General features: G+C 40.4%; 1 protein-coding gene across 2 annotated transcripts in view; it reads left to right on the forward strand.

Annotated features, from left to right (window-relative positions):
• LOC148855464 (putative cyclic nucleotide-gated ion channel 20, chloroplastic) overlaps positions 1-22209 on the forward strand; it is a 201183-nt gene extending 178974 nt beyond the window's left edge. For both annotated transcript variants that reach the window (XM_088981877.1, XM_088981878.1), the window contains 2 exons: positions 12806-12968; positions 21872-22209. In XM_088981877.1, coding sequence (XP_088838003.1) covers positions 12806-12968; positions 21872-21983 — 275 coding nt within the window. In that variant the 3' untranslated portion in view covers positions 21984-22209. The remainder of the gene's footprint in view (positions 1-12805; positions 12969-21871) is intronic.
• The last annotated feature ends 516 nt before the right edge of the window (positions 22210-22725 follow it).

Consider the following 22725-nt stretch of genomic DNA (forward strand, 5'->3'; position numbering starts at 1 on the left):
GAATAACAGAATAACAGATTGACCATTAGCTATGACTAGATACATTCTACCCTACGGACAGAGTGGGACCACAGCTGTGGGGCCCACATCTCTACATTATCTAATATCTAAATGTAGAGAATATTGTTCTAAAATTTGAATGTTAAATTTTGAAAATGGTTACTTCACCCTTTTTCCCCAATAGTTGATTATGAGAATGGATATTTGTGTTAATGATAATTAACATTATTAATTATAAAATATCAATAAAACTATTAATATTTATATAAAATAATATAAACTAATAAAATAATAATTAAAATATAAAATACTAACTAAACTAAAAAAATAAAATTTTAAAATATGAAAAATATTAAAATATGAAAATATTGTTTATTCTATTAAAATATTATGATTTAATACATTAGTAGTCATACAATATGATTAAAATAATATTTCAAAATAATAATGAAATATTTTTGAAAAATAATATTATAAAATAGTAATGTGTTAAAGCTCAAGAACATGGGTGATGGCTTTACTTGGGTGTTGACGTATGATTATGGTCCCAATAGATATAGAGATAGAAGCGAATTTTGGGAGGAGCTTTGTAACATTAGAGGATTATGGAATGGGCCTTGGTGCCTAGGTTGGAGATTTCAATGTGGTCAGGTTTTCTAGTGAGACAAACAACCCCAATCAGCTAGTCTCTACGAGTATGATGAAATTTAATGAGTTCATTGAGTTTTGTGAGATTAAGGAAAACCTATTCAACAAAGTGTGTTCACTTGGTCTAACTTACAAGTGCCCCCCAGCTGCTCAAAATTGGATAGGTTTTTATTTAATATTGAATGGGAAGAACATTGGATAGGTCTCTCGGCAAGAGCTTTACCATGAGTTACCTATGATCATTGCCCAATTAGTATTGGAACTAAAGATTTCTTAAGTACTCCCAAATCTTTCAGGTATGAAAACATGTGGTTGACACACCTGGATTTCATCCACAAGGCGGATGACTAGTGGGGAACAAAAGTGAGGGTAGTGTTTTGGAAAGGGATTAAATTTCACAGAAAATTACAAAGGCTTAAAAGTGAAATCAAAGAGTGGAGAAGAGGACATTTTGGAAGAATTGGGGAAAAGAAATTACTAGTAACCTCTCTGTTTTGGAGCAGCTACAGTAGTCCGAACCAGTGAAGAAGGAAGAAGAAGATGAGGAAGAAGACAAGAGAAAGAGAGAACAGGAGGGTTTAGTCGAACTGATTAATCTTACATTCAGTCGACCCCCTTGTGTTTATTAGGTTCTAATTACACTTACAAAGACTAAACTGCCCTCACTTAAGTGTGGGGCAGAGTACACTAATAAAACAGCCACATAAGCAAAGTACTTAACTGACATAAGATTACTAAATTACCCTTATTCGGCTCACTCTAACACTCCCCCTCAAGCTGGAGAATATATGTCATATAATCCCAGCTTGTTACATAGATGATTCACTTTCCCTGAGTTTAGAGCTTTTGTAAACAAATCTGCCCATTGATCATTCGAGCCCACATGTTCTGTGTTTATCTCTCTAGCAAGGACCTTCTCCCTCACAAAGTGGCAATCAACCTCTATGTGCTTTGTTCTCTCATGAAATACAGGATTGGATGAGATATGGAGTGCAGCTTGGTTGTCACAATACAGTCTCATAGGTTTATCCATGTGAAACCCAATTTCTTGTAGAAGATTCCTCAACCACACTAACTCACAGGTAGTATGTGCCATGGCCCTATACTCAGCTTCAGCACTACTTCTGGCCACAACCGTCTGCTTTTTACTCTTCCACGTCACAAGATTTCCTCCAAGAAATGTGCAATAGCCCGTAGTAGATCTTCTATCATTCACTGAGCTTGCCCAGTCTGCATCTGTATACCCCACTACTTCAAGTTTTCCTCCTGGTTTATACAATAGTCCACGGCCTGGAGCTCCTTTCAGATACCTCACAATTCTAAGAATTGCATCCCAGTGAGGTATACGAGGGTCCTGCATGAATTGGCTCACCACACTGACTGCAAAGGATATGTCGGGTCTCGTGATAGTTAGATAGTTCAGCTTCCCCACTAGTCGTCTATACCTTCCAGGATCTTCAAATACTTCTCCTGTATCACTGCTCAACTTAACATTTGGTTCCATAGGGGTCTCAGCCGGTTTTGCACCTAACAGTCCTGTTTCTTCCAATAGATCAAGAACATATTTTCTTTGGCACAGATTTACACCTTGTTTTGACCTGGCAACCTCTATTCCCAAGAAATATTTCAATGTTCCAAGATCTTTTGTTTGGAAATGGTTTTGCAAAAATACCTTTAATTTGCCAATCCCCAATTTATCACTGCCAGTAATGACAATATCATCCACATAGACCACTAATAGAATCTTCCCAGCTTCTGAGTCATAGCTGAACATTGAGTGATCTACCTGGCACTGCTTCATTCCAAAACTCTTCACCACTTCACTGAACTTCCCAAACCAAGCACGTGGCGATTGTTTCAACCCATAAATTGCCTTTTTCAATTTGCATACCTTACCATCCTCCCCCTGAGCAACAAACCCAGGTGGTTGCTCCATATATACCTCCTCCACAAGATCACCATGGAGAAAGGCATTCTTGATATCAAGCTGAAACAGAGGCCAATCATACATAACTGCCAGGGAAATTAGTACACGAACAAAACCAATCTTAGCCACCGGAGAGAATGTCTCCATGTAGTCTACTCCATACAACTGGGAGTAACCTTTAGCAACAAGTCTGGCCTTCAGACGCTCTACACTACCATCTGGCAAGTATTTCACAGTATACACCCATTTACATCCCACAGCATGCTTACCAGGTGGGAGAGTAGTAAGTTCCCACGTTTGAGTATGTTGAAGAGCAGAAAGTTCCTCCTCCATTGCCTGCCGCCAATCAGGTGAACTGAGAGCTTCTTGGACATTGTTAGGTATGGAAATAGAGGATAAAAGGGAAACAAACTGGCGATGTGATGTAGAAATACGAGATAATGAAACGAAATTGGAAATGGGATGGAGGGTAGAACTGCGTTTACCTTTCCGTAAGGCAATGGGTAGATCAAGGTTTGAGGGTTCAACAATAGGAGCCATGAGAGGATCCGCAGATGAGGTAGAAGCTGGAGGAGGGGCCGGTGCCGTTCGACGTGTATACACTTGCCGGATTGGTGGACGTTCGGTGGTGATCTGCATGGGATGAGGTGATGAGTCTACTCCAACAACAACATCTGGAACTGGATCACTGACAGGGAGAGGAAGAGGAAGTGCGGGTGGAGATGAGGGTGCTTCAGGACTTGAGAAGAAGGGGACTGACTCAAAAAAGGTGACATCAGGACAGACATAGCACTTCCGGGTAATGGGATTATAACACTTGTACCCTTTTTGAGTCCGTGAGTAGCCAAGGAAGACACATTTAATTGAGCGTGCATCTAGCTTGTCTATTCCAGGGCTCAGATTGTGGACAAAGCATACACAACCAAAGACACGAGGAATTAATGGGAATGGAGATAAAGTGGGAAACAAGATAGAGAAGGGGGATCGACCATGAAGAATGAAGGAGGGCATCCGATTAATGAGAAAACATGCAGTGAGTACAGCATCACTCCAAAAACGTTTAGGAACATTCATGTGGTGAAGAATAGACCGAGCAGTTTCAAGAAGCTGACGGTTCTTCCGTTCAGCTACCCCATTTTGTTGAGGGGTGTATGCACATGATGTCTGATGAATAATGCCATGCTGTTCTAAATACTATTGAAATGAAGTAAGAAAGTATTCACGACCATTATCTGAACGGAGAATTTTGATTGGAACACCAAATTGTGTGCGTATTTCAGCATGGAATTTTTGAAAAATAGAAAACAATTCACTTCTTTCTTTCATTAAGTAAATCCATGTCATTCTTGAACAATCATCAATAAAGGAGACAAAATACTTGTACCCATTATAAGACTCTATTTTGATTGGACCCCAAACATCTGAATGAACCAAAGAAAAAGGACTCAACATACGACTCTCAACTCTTGGACTGAAGGACACACGACGATGTTTCTCAAACTGACATGACTCACATTGCAAAACTGACAAATGACTCAATGACGGGACCAAAATCTTGAGAGCCTTGAGAGATGGATGTCCCAGTCGGCAATGCCATTGTAGAGGAGTAAGCGAAGTCTGAAGAGCAATTGAAGATCCACCACCGTCAAGATAGTACAGTCCACCAGCTTCATGCCCCCCACCAATCTTCTTCCCCGTCTTGAGATCCTGAAAAACACAGGTGGAAGGAAAGAAGGTAACGGAACAGTTAAGAGCTTTGGTTATTTTACTAACAGACATAAGATTGAATGGAAACTTAGGGACATATAAAACAGATGATAAGGGCACAGGAGCCATGTCAATATTACCAACACCACATATGGGAGATGAGGACCCATTGGCAAGTGTAACAGTTTGTGATGTGGAGGTTTCAGAGAGAGAAGAGAACACACCTGGAGTCCTGGTCATATGATCTGAGGCTCCAGAGTCAATAATCCAGGGAGAGGTTTTAGATGACATGCAAGCAATACCTGATTGGGCAAGTGTGGCAGTGGTATGCTGTGAAGTAGTTTGAAGGAACCGTTCATACTCATCACGCGGTACGCTCACCATTTCCCTCCCAGAGGTAGATGTAGATGTGGGATGAGTTCGGTCTGCCGGTTTACTGTCACTGATATCAACCTCACCCGCTACAGCATGATTAGCCCATTTAGAGGGAGGGCCATGTAGATCATAACAGAAATTCACTGTGTGTCCCTCTCTACCACAATGAGTGCATTTCCTTGTAGAGTTATTCTTCCCTCTGCCACGACCTCCCCCTGAGTCACGACCACCCCGACTAATCATGGAACTGTCACGGCCTCCTCGGGGAGCATGACCTCCCCCTCTTGTATTATATCCAACCCCTCGAGCTGTCACAAGTGCTGATCTATCAGACTGTGTGGAGTTCTCTGTCTGTCCCAAAGAGATTCTACGAAGCCTTGAGAATACTTCCTCAAGTGTAGGAAGAGTAGAGCCCCCCAATATTTGGGCTCTAACTGGTTCATATTCCGACTTCAGCCCCACTAAAAATCTTGTAACATCTAGTTGCTCCCTTTGCTGTTGCTGAACTTTAATATCTGGAGTAAGGGGGTGATAGACATTGAGTTCATTCCTTATATTCTTCATGTTGGCATAGTACTCTTCTAGTGTTTTGGTTCCTTGTTGTAAATCAAAATACTCCTGATAAAGCTGATACACTCTTGTTGTGTTATCTTGTCCAGAATATAGCTTCTTAGCATGCTCCCATATATCCTTAGCCGTATCAAGAAACATGAAGTTGGCACTAATTTTAGGTTCCATACTATTCCACAGCCAAGTCATGATTTGAGCATCTTCTTGCTCCCAATCATCAAACCCTGGAGAGTCCTCCGATGGCTTTTCATCTCTTACATGCTTTACTTTCTTCTTTGCCTTGAGAAACAGTTCCACTGATTTGGCCCATGGAACATAGTTCTCCCCATTCAGCTTAATTGAGGTCATTTGTACCCCTAGGTAGTCGGAGGAAATTACCACATTAGGTTTCTAATCATTGTAGCCATCTCCTATTGCTGCCATTGTACTCTTTCACAGTTGCCTCTAACCTTACTTCTCAGCTACAAGCTGATTGATGTTGTTCACAGTTTGATACTTCAGCACCTATTGCAGCCCCTAAATACAACAGTGGGAGCACACACTTGTTCTTCTTTACACTACTGCTGACTTCACACACCTACGACCCACATAAGCATCACAAGCACCACAACACAACAGTAGGCCCTCTTACAACCACTCAATAAAAAAAAAAATTGCGCATCACAAGCACCACAACACAGTCAAACTGCTACACCCAGTTCAGATTTGTTTAACACACTTAAGAGGGCATTACACGACCACAAGGAGCTTGGCAAGGTCACTGCATTCCACCTTACACCACTCGGCCACCTACAGCAGCCCTAACACCACTCAACAACTCACAGCAGCCCTACACCATTCGGCTACTGCACACACAGCCCTTTTTAGGGCAACAATGAACCTAGTTCTCTAGGTTCTAATCAGTACTAACTGATTCTTGAAGGGTTCCTACCCAGAAATACCAGCAACACAAGAGGACTAAATAACCAATCTTCCTTTGAGAGTATCAGCCAACCATTCACTGCTGAAATCACCTTCCTTGATGAAGAAAACTGTGCGCAGCAGAGAGCAACGAACTGTGATGTCTCAGACCTAGGGCGAACCAGCTCTCTCCATTAACCAACTAGAAACGAAGAGGAGGGTGTCACGAACACAGCTGAGATGCTTTGCAAGCGGAAGCAGGTCAGAAACCTTGCTCTGATACCATGTTTTGGAGCAGCTACAGTAGTCCGAACCAGTGAAGAAGGAAGAAGAAGATGAGGAAGATGACAAGAGAAAGAGAGAACAGGAGGGTTTAGTCGAACTGATTAATCTTACATTCAGTCGACCCCCTTGTGTTTATTAGGTTCTAATTACACTTACAAAGACTAAACTGCCCTCACTTAAGTGTGGGGCAGAGTACTCTAATAAAACAGCCACATAAGCAAAGTACTTAACTGACATAAGGTTACTAAATTACCCTTATTCGGCTCACTCTAACACTCTCAAATAGAGCAGCTGAATGATAAGGAGAGCCAAGGTTTGATAAGAGAGGAAGGCTGGGTCTTGAGATGGTCCTTGAAAAAACGATTAGAAGAAATTTTACTAAGGGAAGAGATATGTTGGAGGCAGAAACCAATGCACCAATGAATTAAAGAGGGGGATGTCTATACTAAGTTCATCCATGCACTTGCTAATGGTAGGAGGAAAAATTTTGTGGAGAAATTAGAAGTGAATGGAGAAACATTGACTGATCAAGAAGAGATTGCCAACTATTTTGTCAATCATTTTAAACCTGTGTTTAAACAACAAGGTAATGTGGGAACCTCTGTGGATGGACTGGAATGACCTAGGCTGAAGCTGAACCAGGAGTCGGCAAGAATATTGGAGAGATATTTTGATCTAGAAAAGATAAAAGGGGCAGTCTTCTCAATGGATAGGTCAAAAGCACTAGGACTGGATGGATTCATGATAGTTTTTTATCAAGATTGCTGGGAGATAATTAAGTTGGATCTTTGGGCAGTTTTTGAGGAACTTGCTAATGAACATTTCATAAGCCCAGGGATTAACTCCACCTTTTTATCATTAATTCCCATGAGAGATTTCAGACCCATTAGCCTAGTGAATAGCATCTACAAAATCCTGGCCAAAGTCTTGTCCTTATGATTAAAGTTGGTCCTCCCCGACTTAATCAACCACTCCCAAGGCGTGTTCGTTCAGGGAAGACAGGTCACTGACCAGATTTTGATAGCTAATGAGTGTGTAGAGGGTTTGAAGAAAAGGGGAGAGAAAGGCTTTGTGTGTAAATTAGACTTGGAGAAAGCCTATAACATGGTTGATTGATCTTTTCTTTAGGACACCCTGCAAAATATTGGGTTTGGAGAAAAGAGGTGTGGTTGGATTGAAGGCTGCTTGAAAACTTGTCATTACTCAGTCTTAGTTAATGGGGTGGTTAGAGACTTCTTCCCTGCAATCAGAGGATTGAGGCAAGGGGATCCTCTTTCTCCATTCTTGTTTAGCTTGGTGGCTGAGGTTTTTAGTAAACTTATCTCAAAAGCAGATTTGTTGGGTCTTTTTAGAGGTTGGAGGGTGGGGGGAGAAAGTACAGTGGTTACACATTTGCAGTTTGCTGGCAATACAATAATTATTTGTGAAGGTGCAGACCCTGAGAAGGCAAGGAACTTGAAGCAGGTGCTAAAATTGTTTGAATTTATATCTAAGTTGAAGATTAATTTTGAAAAGAGCTGTGTGGTGGGGATGAACTTGGGGGAGGAGGAGGTGTCAAGGGTTGCCAAGACTTTAGGTTGCTCTACCACCAGATGGCCACTAAAATACCTAGACTTGCCCTTAGGAGCCAACCCAAGGAAAGGAAACTTTTGAAACCAATTCTTGAAAGTTGCACTAGGAAATTGTCAGCTTTGAAGAGGAACTATGTTTCGTTGGGGGGTCGTATTACCTTGATAAAGTCTACTTTATCAAACCCACCAGTTTATTACCTTTCAATCTTTAAGATGCCACAAAGGGAGGTGCTGAAAGTGGAAAAGATAATGAGGGATTTCTTATGGGAGCCAGGAGAAAGAAGAAAATATCACTTGGTGAAATGGGAGATAGTCTATAAGAGTAAGAAACAAGGGGGTTTAGGCACAGGTAATTTAGGGAAATGCTAAATGGTTGTAGAGGTGGCCATTAGAGAGGGAAAGGCTATGGCATAAGGTTATAGGAAGTATTCATGAGCACACAGAGAATGGTTGGGATGCTGGAGTATCTTGGCAAGCTACTTTGAACTATCCGTGGAAGGTTATTAATGGCATTCTTCCCCTCTTCTTGAGCCTTATCAGGTATGACGCCAGTACTGGAGATAAGATTCTTTTTTGGGAAGACACCTAGATTGGGAACTCCACCCTTAAGGACCTTTTTTCCCTTTTTGTATTCTCTCTCCCTCTTCATGAACCCATTCAGAGGTTTGTGTCCTTCTCTCTGTCTTTTGGATTAAGTTGGAACCTGGGCTTTAGAAGGAATCTGAGAGACTCTAAGCTAGACTAAGCCACTCTGCTTCTTAAAACCCTTGACATGGTTTGATTAGACCATTCCAAACCAGATGCTAGAATTTGGACTCCCAGCTCTTTGGGCATCTTTTCGTGTGCTTCCTTCTCCCAATTGTGTACCTCTCTTACCTTCAATCTTTCTTTTGTAAAGAAATTTGGTCTGAAACCCATCCCCCCCTCAAGGTTGGTTCTCTTTGTTGGGAAGTTTCTCTTGGGAAAATAAACACTCTGGACATCCTACAAAAGAAAAGACCCAACCTTAGTATTTACCCAAGTTAGTGTATCCTTTGTAAAGCTAATGGAGAAAGCTGCCACCACCTCCTAATTTCTTGCCCTTTTACTATGAAACTTTGGGAGAGGATTTTTGGTCTCTATGGTTGCAGGTGGACGATGCCCTTGCAAATTGGGGGACTCTTTGACCCTACAATCTTTTGGTGACCTAAGAGAAGAGGGAGAGTTTAATGGAGATGCGTTATGGCTGCTTTGGTTTGGCCAGTTTGGAAGGAAAGAAATAATAGAATCTTCAATTATAAAGAGAGGGATGAAGATTCTGTTTGGTATTGCTTGCTAAACAGGGCCATTAATTGGGCCAAAGCATCAGAACTCTTTACACAATTCTTTCTAGCTGACTTGTGGAGAAACTGGGAAGTAATTGCAAAATCCTATTCTGTTAAGAACAAACCAGTTGTTGCTTGTAGGGCCATTGAAGAAGGCCTTGTCAAGCTAAACTTTGACGGTAGCAGTCTTAGCAATCCCAGGGCCTTCCGGTATTGGAGGTGTGTTTAGGAATGCAGAGGGTCAGGTTGTTGCCATGTTTTCTGGCCCAATAGGAGTGAGGGATACAGTTAGTGCAGTGGTCCAAGCAGTCGTACAATGAGCACATCTAGCAAAAGATTTAAACTTCACGAAATTGATCATTGAAGGAGACTCTAAACTTGTAATTGGGTGGCTGAAAGAGTCAGGGACTGTAGCATGGTCATATAGGGGTTGATGAGAACATTTAAGTGGCTAACATCCAATTTAACAGTTAGAGTTCAGTGGGAAAGGAGATCAAATAATGGGATGGCAGATTTTCTTGCCAAGCAAGGGGTGCATAGGGATCAATTATTCTGGGCTCAGTCATAATTTTGCTGTGTTTTTTGAGGCAGCATCTCGCGCCTCTCTGTGGGATCTCTATTATGTAATTTTTGTTGGTTCATATTAACCATTCTTAATAAATCACTTTATTACTTATCAAAAAAGTAATGTATTATTATTAAAAATAATAATAATAACAAAGTAAAAACAAAATAATAAAATAAAGATATTTTAGCAAAGACAAGTGCTATTGAACTTCAATAGTGGCTCTTATTAGGTAAATAGTGGCTCTTCCTTCTTCCTTGAACTTCAAAACCAACTGGATTCGACTTTTACATTCTCCTAAAACAAATTTCTTCATCTCAATCACCATCTCACTTCTCTATTGTCTCACTTGAACAACACTACCCATGTTGGATGGTCACCTGAAACAAACTTCTTTGTCTCAGACACAGGACTCACTCCTTGGCAAGTGCATCATCCGTGGAATCCAATGTTGGGAGAGGGTTAGTTTGGAATTCGGGGTGGTTGTTGTAAGCCTAATAGACAGTGACATGAGAAAATGGTTTAAATGAGCCACTTGATCTCCCTTCCACGGCTTAGATATATTCTTCCTCATAGATTCTTGAGCCAAACCTTTACCTTTATCTGGCCCTTTGTCTACCTGTTCTTTGAAGCTCTACTTGCCTTTCTATTGATACCCTCCCTATTTTCCACATGATCTCTGATATTCCATTCCATTATCTCCTTCCTTATCTTGCCCTTTGTCCACCTTTTCCTTGAAACTCCACTCACCTTTCTATTGATACCCTCCCTGTCATTACCTTCTTCCTCTTGCCCCTTCTTCCACAATCATGCTTCAACAAACAAAGCAATCCATATTCCAAACTTCGTTCCCTCAAATGGTGTTGGGGAAACTGGGAGGAGTCACCAAAATCCAGGAGCTTGTGTAGGACTTACAGAAAGAGTTGGATGCCATCTCTCACCCAAAAGCTTAAGCTATTAGGTTATGGGCCAACCTTGTATATGAGCCCCTTACCTCTATTTTCCCTTTGCAATGTAGGACACCTTTCATTCAACGTGAATTCTAACAATCTCTCCCCCATGTCCCTTGTCATCTACATCAACCACCTCCCCCAAAAGGGAACCATTAACACATCACCAAGTTTGACAGTTGCCAGCTACAACATCACCAATTGCTCACCTATCTGAGCACACTCAACCATGGAGGGTGGGGAAGCTATGGGAATCATCAACTGCTCTTGCAAATTTCTTTTTCCAACCATTTGACCATGGGGAACTCAAAGAGCTACTAGTCACTGCGTGTATTTGTCAAAACGTGCACCAGACTGAACTATTAACTCTGATACCACTTATTAGGGGAACCGAGGGGAGTTGCCAAAATCTGGAATTTCATATACTCACACAAGACTTGCACACAAGAGTTGGATACCACCCCTCACCCAAAAGCTTAAGATATAAGGTTGTGGGCCAACCTTGTATTTAAGACCGTCACCTCTCTTTTCCCTTTCTAATGTGGGAAACCATCCACTCAGACATGAATCCAAACAAATGGAATTGAATCATGTGATGTATTTGCTTTGGCTTAGCCGCACATTTTCATCGATGTCAAGTGATGGTCTTCAATATCAATTGTCTTTAGGAACCCACGCAGTAATGTAATTTTGCCCAAAAAACATCCTTTGTCAACAGGTGGAAAGGAAGACAAAAGATTTGAATATCTATTATTTCCTCAATATCCAGTTTGTTCATGTTAGCAAACAGAAACTACCTTTATACTATTACCACTCCTTCATTCATCTCCACCTGCATGCTGCAAACTCCACTTTGTCATCTATTAAATCCAATATTTCCTTCTTCTTTTTTTCCATAAGGAGTTATAATCATTGTACCCTGTATCTGTAAGTAATTTTGAATGGATTCCCCCACCTCATTCCAGTTCCTTATTTTCTTTGTTGTCAAGATTGCCATCATCGTCTATTCCCACTTGTCTTTACCACCATTCAACTAGATTTACTCTTTCCCTGTGTTCTTCACCATAAGTAGCTCAATTTAACCCTTTTTTCATTGCTGCCCTCTTTCCAATGGTTTTTGTAATCTCTTTCTCTTTCCCCATCCTTCGCAAAAGTATTGCATCCTTCTAATAATCACCAGCAGGTATACAAATCATCTGCTTCTTCTTGGAAGCAAAAAAAATCACTCATAAGCCAGTCTTTTTGATTTCTTCTCCTTTCTGCAACATATAATTTTCTGTGGAATTCTTCCATTCTATACTGCGAACAATATGAGTAGCACATTCTAAAAATCCTTTATGCCAATCTCACTAGATTCCTCAACCATGAACCATTTTGCCTCTATGTTCAGCGTCTCTTCTACTTGGTTGCAAGGATGAAGTTCTCTTTGTTGTCATTCCCCATCTTCCATTCTTCTTCTTCTTAATTCCCTTGTATAATATAACTAATGTTTGATCTGTCTTATCCCCAATGGTGCCACCATAATTCAACAATTCCCCCTCAACTCAACTTACTATTAATCTCCTACAAAAGGATTTTTGCAACTCCTTGCGCGAGAATATCAACTTGTAATCAAGTAGTAATGTGAGGAGTGTAAATTTTCTCTTAAGAAGCTCGTGTTAAATGATAATCTACCCATACATGTTTAGTATGATCATTCTGGACTGAGTTATAAGAATACTAATTACAGCCTTCTTGTCATAGTATAAGCTTATAGACCTAGTTGCAGTTTTCTTTGAGATCAAACTAGGAAGGAACTTGAGAAGAAAAATAACAGGAAGAAGAAAAGAGAGCAAAAATAGGGGTTCAGAATTTTTCTTGGTTCTCGCACCCCTTGGTATTGACTTATATATCTAGATAATAGATAGATAGATCTATTAACTAATTAACATTTAATTTCTATACAATTTTTAGGTTGATTGTGAGTGATACTGATTTGTCATTTTCTTTTGTTTTTATTACAGATGGACAGAAAATTAAGATCACGGGAAACCGGTTACTTGCTAACAGGACAGTGAAATGTTTAAGTAATGTAGAAGCATTTTCACTCTGTGCTGCAGATCTAGAAGAAGTCACCAATCTCTTTGCAAGATTTTTGCGGAACTCACGTGTTCAAGGAGCCATAAGGTTATCCATTTTAACCCCTTCTTCAGTATTCACTATAGAGTAGGCTTTGGTACACCTTTTTTACATCTACTTGTATGTGGAACAGCACAAGAAATAACAAAAAAGAAAGAAAAAGAAAATAAACAGAAATGGGAATGTGAAAATAATAATCAAATTGGACACCAAAGAGTGAAAAGACGCATTTGCATGCAACTGCCAGGTGACTTTGCTAGCCATCCATTTCAGGTCCTAATAAGTTTTGGCAATGCACTCAAGCTATAGAATAAATTTTACACCCAAGTGAGGGTTAATCTTCCTTGTTGCCTAGGCAACAGTAGAAAAAGAAAAAACAAGAATCTGTTTTGATAACAGTGGAAAAGAAAAAAGAAGAAAAGAGTTCTTAGTGAGAGTTTGGCCCCGCACTCATTATCTTATATACTCGTAGAAGAGATCGATTACAAAGATTAATATGCCCTTAATAGGACAGGTACTGTTCACAACATAAAAACAGATCCATGTAGAGGAGATGGGCCGAATGGCCCATAGGCTGCCATTCTATGTTATGTTTATGTTTTCCTTTGTAATGGGCCTTATTCTGGGCCCATACTCTTATATACTCTGTTTTTTTAATTTCTTGCCCACCCAAGGGCCTCTCTGTAATAATTCAAAGATTAACTTAATAAAATGTTTTAAAGTGTTAGAGGGAGGTTTAGTTCAAACCTCTCACTCTCTAACTCTCATTGCCGCCAGCTCTCTCTCTCTCTCTCTCATCTTCTTTATCTTCTCTGGTTTGTTTTCTGGTTTGCATCTAATCTCAAGCAATTCTATACTTCAAGAGGGCTGTTTCAACTTGGTATCAGAGCAGGCCAGAGCTTGGCGGTGACCCTCATGTGGTTCTAGTCCAGCCGACTGCATGAGGATGCTCTAGGGCTAGAAGTTTAAAGTCATTCGCCTGGTTCTTGGAGGTCATTGGAGGGTGCCCAAGTCTCTACCCACTTGGAGAATAGTTCGGTGACCAGGAAGAATCAGAGAGAAAGGTGTTTGGCCTTATTCGAAGCTCAAATAAGAGATTCACATACTGTAAGTTACCGCAGTTATTGCTGGGTTATTTTCTTTGCTTGGGAGGGCTGTTAGAGCTGCCCTACTGTTCGGCTATTGCTGGACTGATTCAACTCAGAAATTTCTGGGTTATTTTGGGGAGTAGTTCGGCTGTTGTTGGACTGTCAAGTTGCTGAAACTAGTTTGGACTCAATGGTATTAGTCTCTAATTCAGCCCAGCCTTTTCTTGGACCTATACGAAATACTATTGAAGTGGTTTCTACTAGTTATCAGTAGGGTGTTAACTACTGCATACAGAGTGTTTGTTAAAAGGCCTCTTAAGGACTGTGTACTGTTATTTCTTCTCTTTGGGACAACGGTTGTTGGGGACCTGAAATACTTTGTGTTTGGAGGTCTGTCGGTTGCCCCTTGAAGGCTGAAATAGTATTTCTTCTTCTAGAAAGATCTGCCACCGAGCTTGGCTGTCACGGTTGTCAAGACTAAACTGATTTTGTGAGCTGTGCGGTGCTACTGATTCAGCTCAAACCAAGTTCATCAAGAATCCCTGCACTTTGAGAAACTTATTAAAACCCTAATTGGAGCATTTTCATGATGGACTTCTCAGACCTTGAAAGCAAGAGTGCTGCTGAATATGGACAGACTTTGAGAACCCCATCTGATTCTATGTTGGTTGTAACTACAATTAAACTTGATGGGACCAAATACTTGTCATGATCACAATCAGTGAAAATCCATATTTGTAGCAGAGGAAAATGGGGGATTGTTTCTGGGAGCAAGAAAGCTCCCCCAGAGGACGATCCATCTTATAAGAGATGGATGCAAGAGAACTACACAATGATTGGGTGGCTTGTGAATTCAATGCAGCGACAGATTAGTCAACACTCTCTTTGGATGAACTCGGCTAAGGAAACCTGGGATAGTGTTGCAGAAACCTACTCCCAGAAATTGAATGTTGCCAGAGCCTATAAACTGAGGAGTGATGTGAAGAATCTAAGACAGGGGGAGAAATCCCTTGCAGCATACTTCTCAACCCTAAAATCTTTATGTCAAGAGATTGATCTGATAGAGGTTGTAACATGAAATACCCCCAATGATGCTGAAACATACAGGAAATTAGTTGAAAGGAACAAGGCCTTTGAGTTCCTAACTGGGCTGAATCCTGAATATGAATGATATCACAAAGCATAACATTTTGTCCAAGGAAAGTGTTTCATTGTCGCAAGCATATGCTTTGGTCAGTAGTGAAGAGAGTAGAAGACAAGTATAGGTTCAAGGAGTTGGCATCAATGATCATTTTACAAATATGGGGGTTAAACCCAAAGGGGTTATAGGGGTTCCCAAGGGCACAGAAAAGGAGGTGGTTTGTGAATATTGCAAAAGGCCGAAACACACCAAGGACAAGTGCTGGAAATTGCATCCCAGTCTTGTCCCTGTTCGGTTCCAGAAGAAAAATGGTAGTAGAAAGACAGGGAGTGCAAATGCAGCCATGGGTACAGATACAAAAGTTGAGTCTGCCTGTGCATAGTTGGCAGCCATGAAAGCTGAGTATGAGAAGTTTGGAAAGATGATCAACCATCTTGAAGGTGTAACTTCATCATCCAACCCTTTTGGAAATTCAGCCACCACCGCATTTGCTCACTCAGGTATAAGAGCTTCTACTAACCATGCATCCACCTCAGGTAATCCTAAGACCCCTTGGATCATAGACTCAGGTGCTTCTAATCACATGACCAACCTTTCCACTCTATTTGTTTCGTATGATTTGCTTCCTGGTCGAGACAAAATCACCTTAGCTGATGGTTCTCTTGCCACTATTTTTGGCAAGGGAACTGTCAAGGCTACAAACTCCTTACTCTTATCTTCCACTCTTCATGTACGTAAATTAAATACCAATTTATTATCTGTAAGTAGCTTGACCAAGTCATTGAATTGTTGTGTAACCTTTTTCCCTTCTCACTGTGGGTTTCAGGACCTGGAGTCTCGGAAGGTGATTGGGAGTGGCCATGAAGCGAATGGAATATACTTGCTCGACACTCCTGGCCAATGCTTTGATCATCCTAAGAGTGTTGCCTTTGGTTCTACTCTTCAGAGTCTGTTAGTCGAATTATGTTGAGTCATTGTCGATTGGGTCATTTACCTTTTTCTACTTTAAGTCATTTACTTCCCGAATTGTTTAAGGGAGTCAGTGTGTCCAGTCTCAATTGTGAGTCATGTTAGTTGTCAAAGCATTGTAGAAACAATTACCTTGTGAGCAATAAAAGATCTTCTTTTCCTTTTCATATTGTGCAGTCTGATGTGTGGGGGCCTTACCACTTATCTTCTATGGGGGGCTATAGATATTTTATCTCGTTTATTGATGACTTTTCTAGATTCACTTGGATATAACTAATGTAATCCCATGATGAAGTCCCAAGACTTGTGAGGCAATTTCATAATCTTGTTTTAACTCAATTTGATACCAAAATTAAGGTTTTCAGATCTGGCGATGCAAAAGAGTATTTTGAGAAGAGCTTATCCTTGTATCTCTCTGACATGGGGATTATTCACCAAAGCTCTTGTGTTAGAACCCCTGAACAAAATGGAGTTGCTGAAAGGAAAAATAGACATATTGTTGAAGCTGCAAGGAGCCTTTTGTTTGCCTCACATGTTCCCGCATGATTTTGGGGTGATGTTGTTCTTACTGCTACCTATCTCATAAACCGTATTCCATCCAGGGTTTTAGGGTTTAAATCCCCCTTCAGTCTTCTTCATCCAGACAAGGATCTCTTCTCGATTCCTCTTCGTGTGTTTGACTGTACCTGTTATGTTCACATTCCAAGTGCCCAGAGACATAAGTTTGAACCAAAATCCCACAAATGCATCTTCTTGGTTACTCACCCACACAAAAGGGTTATTATTGTTGTTGCAAAAGGCTACACACAGGCATATGGGATTCACTACCTGGAGACCTTTGCCCTTGTTGCCAAGATGACATCTGTGAAGGTTCTCTTATCTCTAGCAGCTCACTTTTATTGGCCTCTTTATCAGTTGGATGTAAAGAATGAATTTCTGAATGGTGACTTACATGAGGAGGTCTACATGTGTCTCCCTCCAGGAATGTATGGGAAAGATATGCAAGGAAAGGTATGCAAATTGAATAAATCACTTTATGGCCTCAAACATTCTCCTAGAGCCTGATTTGAGAAATTTAGAGCTGCACTTGTTAAATTCGGCTATGTTTAGACACAGTTAGATCATACTCTCTTTGTGAAGAAAAGTGGTTCTCTAGCAATGTATCTCATTGTGTATGTTGATGACATTATAGTGACTGGTGATAATGCCTCAGGCATTCGGGCCCTTAAGTCTTTCCTCTGTACAGAATTTGAGATTAAGGATCTGGGGGAGTTGAGATACTTCCTTGGCATAGAAGTTGCTAGATCCAAGGATGGGATTCTTATTTCCCAGAGGAAATATGCCCTTAATTTGCTATCTGAAACTGAAAAAATGGGTGCTAGACCAGCTATAACTCCCATTGATATGAGTCACAAACTTTCAGCTTCGGATGGAACATTATTGGAAGACAAAGGGGTCTTTCAGAGACTTCTTGGGAAGCTCATGTACTTGTGCATGACTCGGCCAGATATTGCGTATGCTGTCAGTTGTATTAGCCAGTTCATGCATGCTCCTAAAGATACTCATATGGCAGCAGCAGAACGAATTGTGTTATTTGAAAGGCTCTCCAGGAAAAGGAATTCTATTTACCAAGCATGGTCATCTGAAACTTGAAGCCTATACTGATGCTGATTGGGCTGGAAATATTGATGATAGAAGATCTACTTCAGGGTATTGCAGTCTAATGGCTGGTAATGTTGTCTCTTGGAGGAGTAAGAAACAATCAGTTGTGGCCCGATCCTCCGCTGAAGCAGAGTATAGAGTCATGGCACATGGAGTCTCTGAATTGTTGTGGCTAAGGTGTTAGACAGTCTTGTATGCCCTTAGCTTCAATCGGATTTGATGTACTTTTGTTATTTAGTGGAAATAAATTAAAGTGCATGTTTGATTCATGTTGTTTGGTATAATTCTGTGTAAGACCCTAAAAATAGACACTTATAGAAACTTGTGTTAGTTTTAAATGTTCACAGCCATTGGATAAGTCTAGGGAGATTTATCCTGCCAAGGCTGATACTGATGTGCCACCAAGTGTTGGGATGGCTTGTTTCGGCCATCAGGGTAAGACTCAAGGCACATGCAGTATGGGATTGCTTGAACCCTTGAACCGGACCAGATTTCCAGTATTGCCCTAGACCTTTGAGACAGATGGGCAAAACTGGAAAGTTACACCTGGCCCCTAGACTCGATTATGACACATCACTAGGTGTCGGATTGGGCTGTCTTTGATGTGTCAATCAGTGAGATCCTTAGTGGGGGTCAAAACCTGGACATGTTGGGGCAGTCTGAGAATTCATCTGAGTGAGTGGTCATAGTGACAGGATCAGCCCCTTTGTCGGACAATGGTAATGATCGGGAATGCACTCTCTCTGATGGAAACCAAACTGCCGGCAGTTGATTTCAAACGTTGGAATTTTGTTTTGCAATAATAAGATATATATATATATATATATATATATATATATATATATATATGTATATGTACGGTTTCAAAAGATTTGCAAAAGGTTTTAATTCCTGGGGTCCATGTGAGTAGAGAGTGCAGCACTGTTCCTTGCAGTCGAGAGAGAGGTCTTCTCTTGTCGGGCAATGCTTGATCATTAAGGGCTGAGAGGTTAAGTGTAAGACCATTTAGTATAATACTTGATAGGCTAATCTTGCACCTGCCCACAGTCCCTGGGTTTTTAAAAGATGGCTTGGCCCAGGGACCACTTAATGTAAGTGTTGGGCCCATAGGGTCCATGTGATGGGCTCAACGGGGTCATTGAGTCTTTCAATGAATTCGGCTGAGCCTTGTAACAAAGGCTGGGCTGAACCCATGTGGTTGGTGTGTAGATCAATGCTTGGGTCCCATGCCATACAAAGAAGCCCAACTGGGCAGCAGATTGGAAACTGGTTAAACACTGAACACTTAATGGGCCAAAAGCCCATTTCAAACTGGGTTGATATGGTCACCAGTTCATGGGGCGAATCTGAGATAATGTTAGTAAAAGGATTGGGTCTTTGACCTTATCCACTCCAAGAGACCAAATTCAAATTAGATTTGAATCTGGTAACCTCCTGATAAGATCGGGAGTTAACTAACTTAATCTGCAGATAGGATTATGATTAAGCCCTATCCAAATACTGATTTGGATTGGGATAACTCCCAAAATATTGGGGGGTTTCTTAATCAAGAAGAAAGAGGAGAAAACCCTAGCAGAAATATCAGATTTCGAACTAAGGGGTTTGAGGAAGCAAGAAACACATCCTGCAATCTGAGATCAGATCTCTCACAGACTCCAGAGAGAAGAGACAGTTTTGCCCTCTTCGTCCCTGGACTTCTCCTCCTCCAGGCCCCGCCACTCCCTGTTGGAAGATTGGATCTTTGCAGCAATAGGAAGTCAAGAAATCAGTTCTTGACAATAGTCTTGCAAGAAAGATAAAAGGATTCGGTGTTCAAGGTTCCCAGAGGGTTCTTGTGAAGAATCCAGTGTGTAGGACGCACCCTGCTGGTTCCGTTCCATCTTCAGCAGGAGCGGATCTTGGTTACTTCTTTGGGCGTGAACACCAACTTGGGGAGATATTATTTCTTCGGATCAGGTATAATCCTTCTTGTTTCCTTTTGGTTCAGATCTGGTTTGTTTATGGTTCAAGTAGGATCCTTGAATAATGTATTTTAAATTTAGGGAATATGATTCCCAGTTGGAAGAAGGTAGGAAAATTTTTTGAAATTCGCCCTCCATTCCGCACCCTTTTTGGCGTCCATTAGATGGATCCTACCATTCTTTCATAAGGTCCATAATAGAAGAACTTGGGATTGATCATGACAAACCCATGATGTTGTACTGTGATAATCAGGCTGCCATCAACATTGCTCACAACCCAATACAACATGATAGAACCAAACATATTGAGGTTGATAGACACTTTATTCGAGAAAGAGTCTCTTCCGGTGAAGTATGTCTTCGATTCATTACTTCTGAAGGACAATTGATAGATTTCCTCACCAAAGGTATTTCCAAGGCAAAGCTTCAACATGACACTGGCAAGCTGGGCATGGTTAACATCTATGCTCAGCTTGAGGGGGAGTGTAGAGGAGATGAGCCGAATGGCCCATAGGCTGTCATTCTATGTTATGTTTATGTTTTCCTCTGTAATGGGCCTTATTCTGGACCCATACTCTTATATATTCTGTTTTTGTAATTTCTTGCCCACCCAAGGGCCTCTCTGTAATAATTCAAAGATTAACTTAATAAAATGTTTTAGAGTGTTAGAGGGAGGTTTAGTTCGAACCTCTCACTCTCTAACTCTCATTGCCGCCAGCTCTCTCTCTCTCTCTCATCTTCTTAATCTTCTCTTGTTTGTTTTCTGGTTTGCATCTAATCTCAAGCAGTTCTATACTTCAAGAGGGCTGTTTTCAACTATCCAAAAAAACAACATTGTTGAGAATGGCCTGATAACACTTGTTTTTGTTCATAATGTTTAGTTAAAGTTATTGGGCCCAAGGCCCATTAGTTTATGTTTTGTTAAGAGTGTTTTTATGTTCTTTTAGTAGTAGCCGACATACTAAGGGTATACTTGTCATTATATTCAATTTTTTATGAGTATATAAGATAATGAAAGAGGCAGACAGATCTTGATTTTTTGGGCTTTTTCCCATTCTTTTCAATTTCTCTCTTCTTCTCTTCTCTACAGAATCTTCTTTCTTCTTACTTTTCTACCATAGGTTTCAAATCAGATTGGAGTTTTGCAGTTTCTACTTGGAATCAGAGCATTTTAAAGACTTTTTGAGTAGTTCCATCATGCAGCCCTAGATCAGCCGACTGCAAGATGAGTTAAAGAGCTGATTGAGGGCTTCTTTTTGGATTCTTTTGGGGGATCTACAATTCCTTGTATCAGGTCTAGGATTCATCACCAACATCAGGAAGAACTGGAGAAAGGGGATGGAAGAATCATGATTGCAGTAGGACTCTTCAATTTTGACCTAGGAAGAAGCACACTATTATTTTTTTTTTTTTGGAGGGGGGGGGGGAAGTCTTGGTGTTTTCTGAAGAGGGTAGTTCAAATTCCAGGTTTTTTGGAGCTTTCTAGAGGGAGTGGCAGCCTCTTCTCTTCCTTCTACCTGCTCCCACGAAGAAGAGAATCTTGATGGGAGGAGCTTTTTGAGTACCAAGAGGGTGTTGAGGCCTCTAAAGGGGATAAACCTTTTCTTCTTTCATCTTCAGTTGATTTTCTAAGATTTTCTGGGAATTATGGAGGGTAATGGAGTTGAAACAAATCCATAAGTCAAAAGGGACTAGGTGGAAGAGGTGCTAGTGACCCTTTCAGGGCAGGGACCACCACTGCAATTAAGTTGGACGGTACAAACTACTTACAATGGTCTCAATCAACAAATAAAAAAGAAAACTAGTAGATAAACACAAAATGGATGTTTTAGTTTAATAATGTCTTTTGTATGATTATAACCTCAAAAAAATAAAAACATAAAAGCATTTTGTAGCACCATTTACAAATTAATTAGCTTGACAATTAAGCAAGGTGACCCTTCAAGGGTGCCTTGTAGCCTAGGTGCCCACCTAGGCGTACCCTTGACAATTATGCTTGGGAGTACTTGTAGAACAATAGTCTTGTGTCATAGAGATTCTTGTTTCAAGAGAAAACGATGGAAACAGTTAATTAGATTGTTTAAGAAACCACATGCCCAGTATGATAATTTCACATTCTCTTTGTAACAGGTATGAATCACCCTATTGGAGAGCACTTGCAGCTACCCGTATTCAAGTGGCATGGAGATACAGGAAGAAACGTTTAAACCGAGTGACTACCTCAAACCTGTGTCCTAGATGAGGTAATGAAGTTTATATTGTCATGACATATTAGTTGATATTTGTATGATATGTAGCCAATCTGCATTTGTTGTTCAGTCAATTGAAGAGATATTGTGCCTTTAATGTATCTTCTTCACTTCTTCCCTGATGGTTCAAGAAAAGATGCATATAAGAATCACTGCCCATAAATTTCAATTTGTCTTTTAGAAAGTATAATTTAAACATTATACATGTGAACATGTAAATCATAATTGGACCTGATCTTAACCAGAAAGAATAATGGTATAACTGATATTCAATCCAAATATTAAATGGATTCGATTTCCCTTATCCAAGTTCAATTTGTTTATGTATACGGATATCCAAATCAAAAGTAAACAGATTGGAACTCAGATCAGATCTTGAATTTCATGGTAAGGTTAACAATCCTAAAACAGGATACTTGGTCTGAAGTTGCGAATATTAACTTGGTTCTTAATTTTAGGTATTGGAATAATAAGAGATGCAATAATACCTCTAGGAAAAGGAAAATAGTTTTCATCATTATCCTCCTTGATGACCTTCCGGTAAGAGGTTATTGATAGTAATGCTTTTTACTGCCTGAACAACTTCCTCTTCATTTGGTTTTGATTCCTTTAAAACAAGGAAATTGCTTTCTTAATCCCCCACCAATGAAATAATACACCCAAAGAGAAGATTTTTGTTGTTCAAAGTTTATCACTTACTGAATAATTTTAGGGTCTTCCACCAGTGTATCATCA

The sequence above is a fragment of the Nelumbo lutea genome, chromosome 4, assembly GCF_056320005.1.
Source record: "Nelumbo lutea isolate HS-2025 chromosome 4, American lotus-T2T, whole genome shotgun sequence".
In the NCBI taxonomy this organism is placed as follows: Eukaryota; Viridiplantae; Streptophyta; class Magnoliopsida; order Proteales; family Nelumbonaceae; genus Nelumbo; species Nelumbo lutea.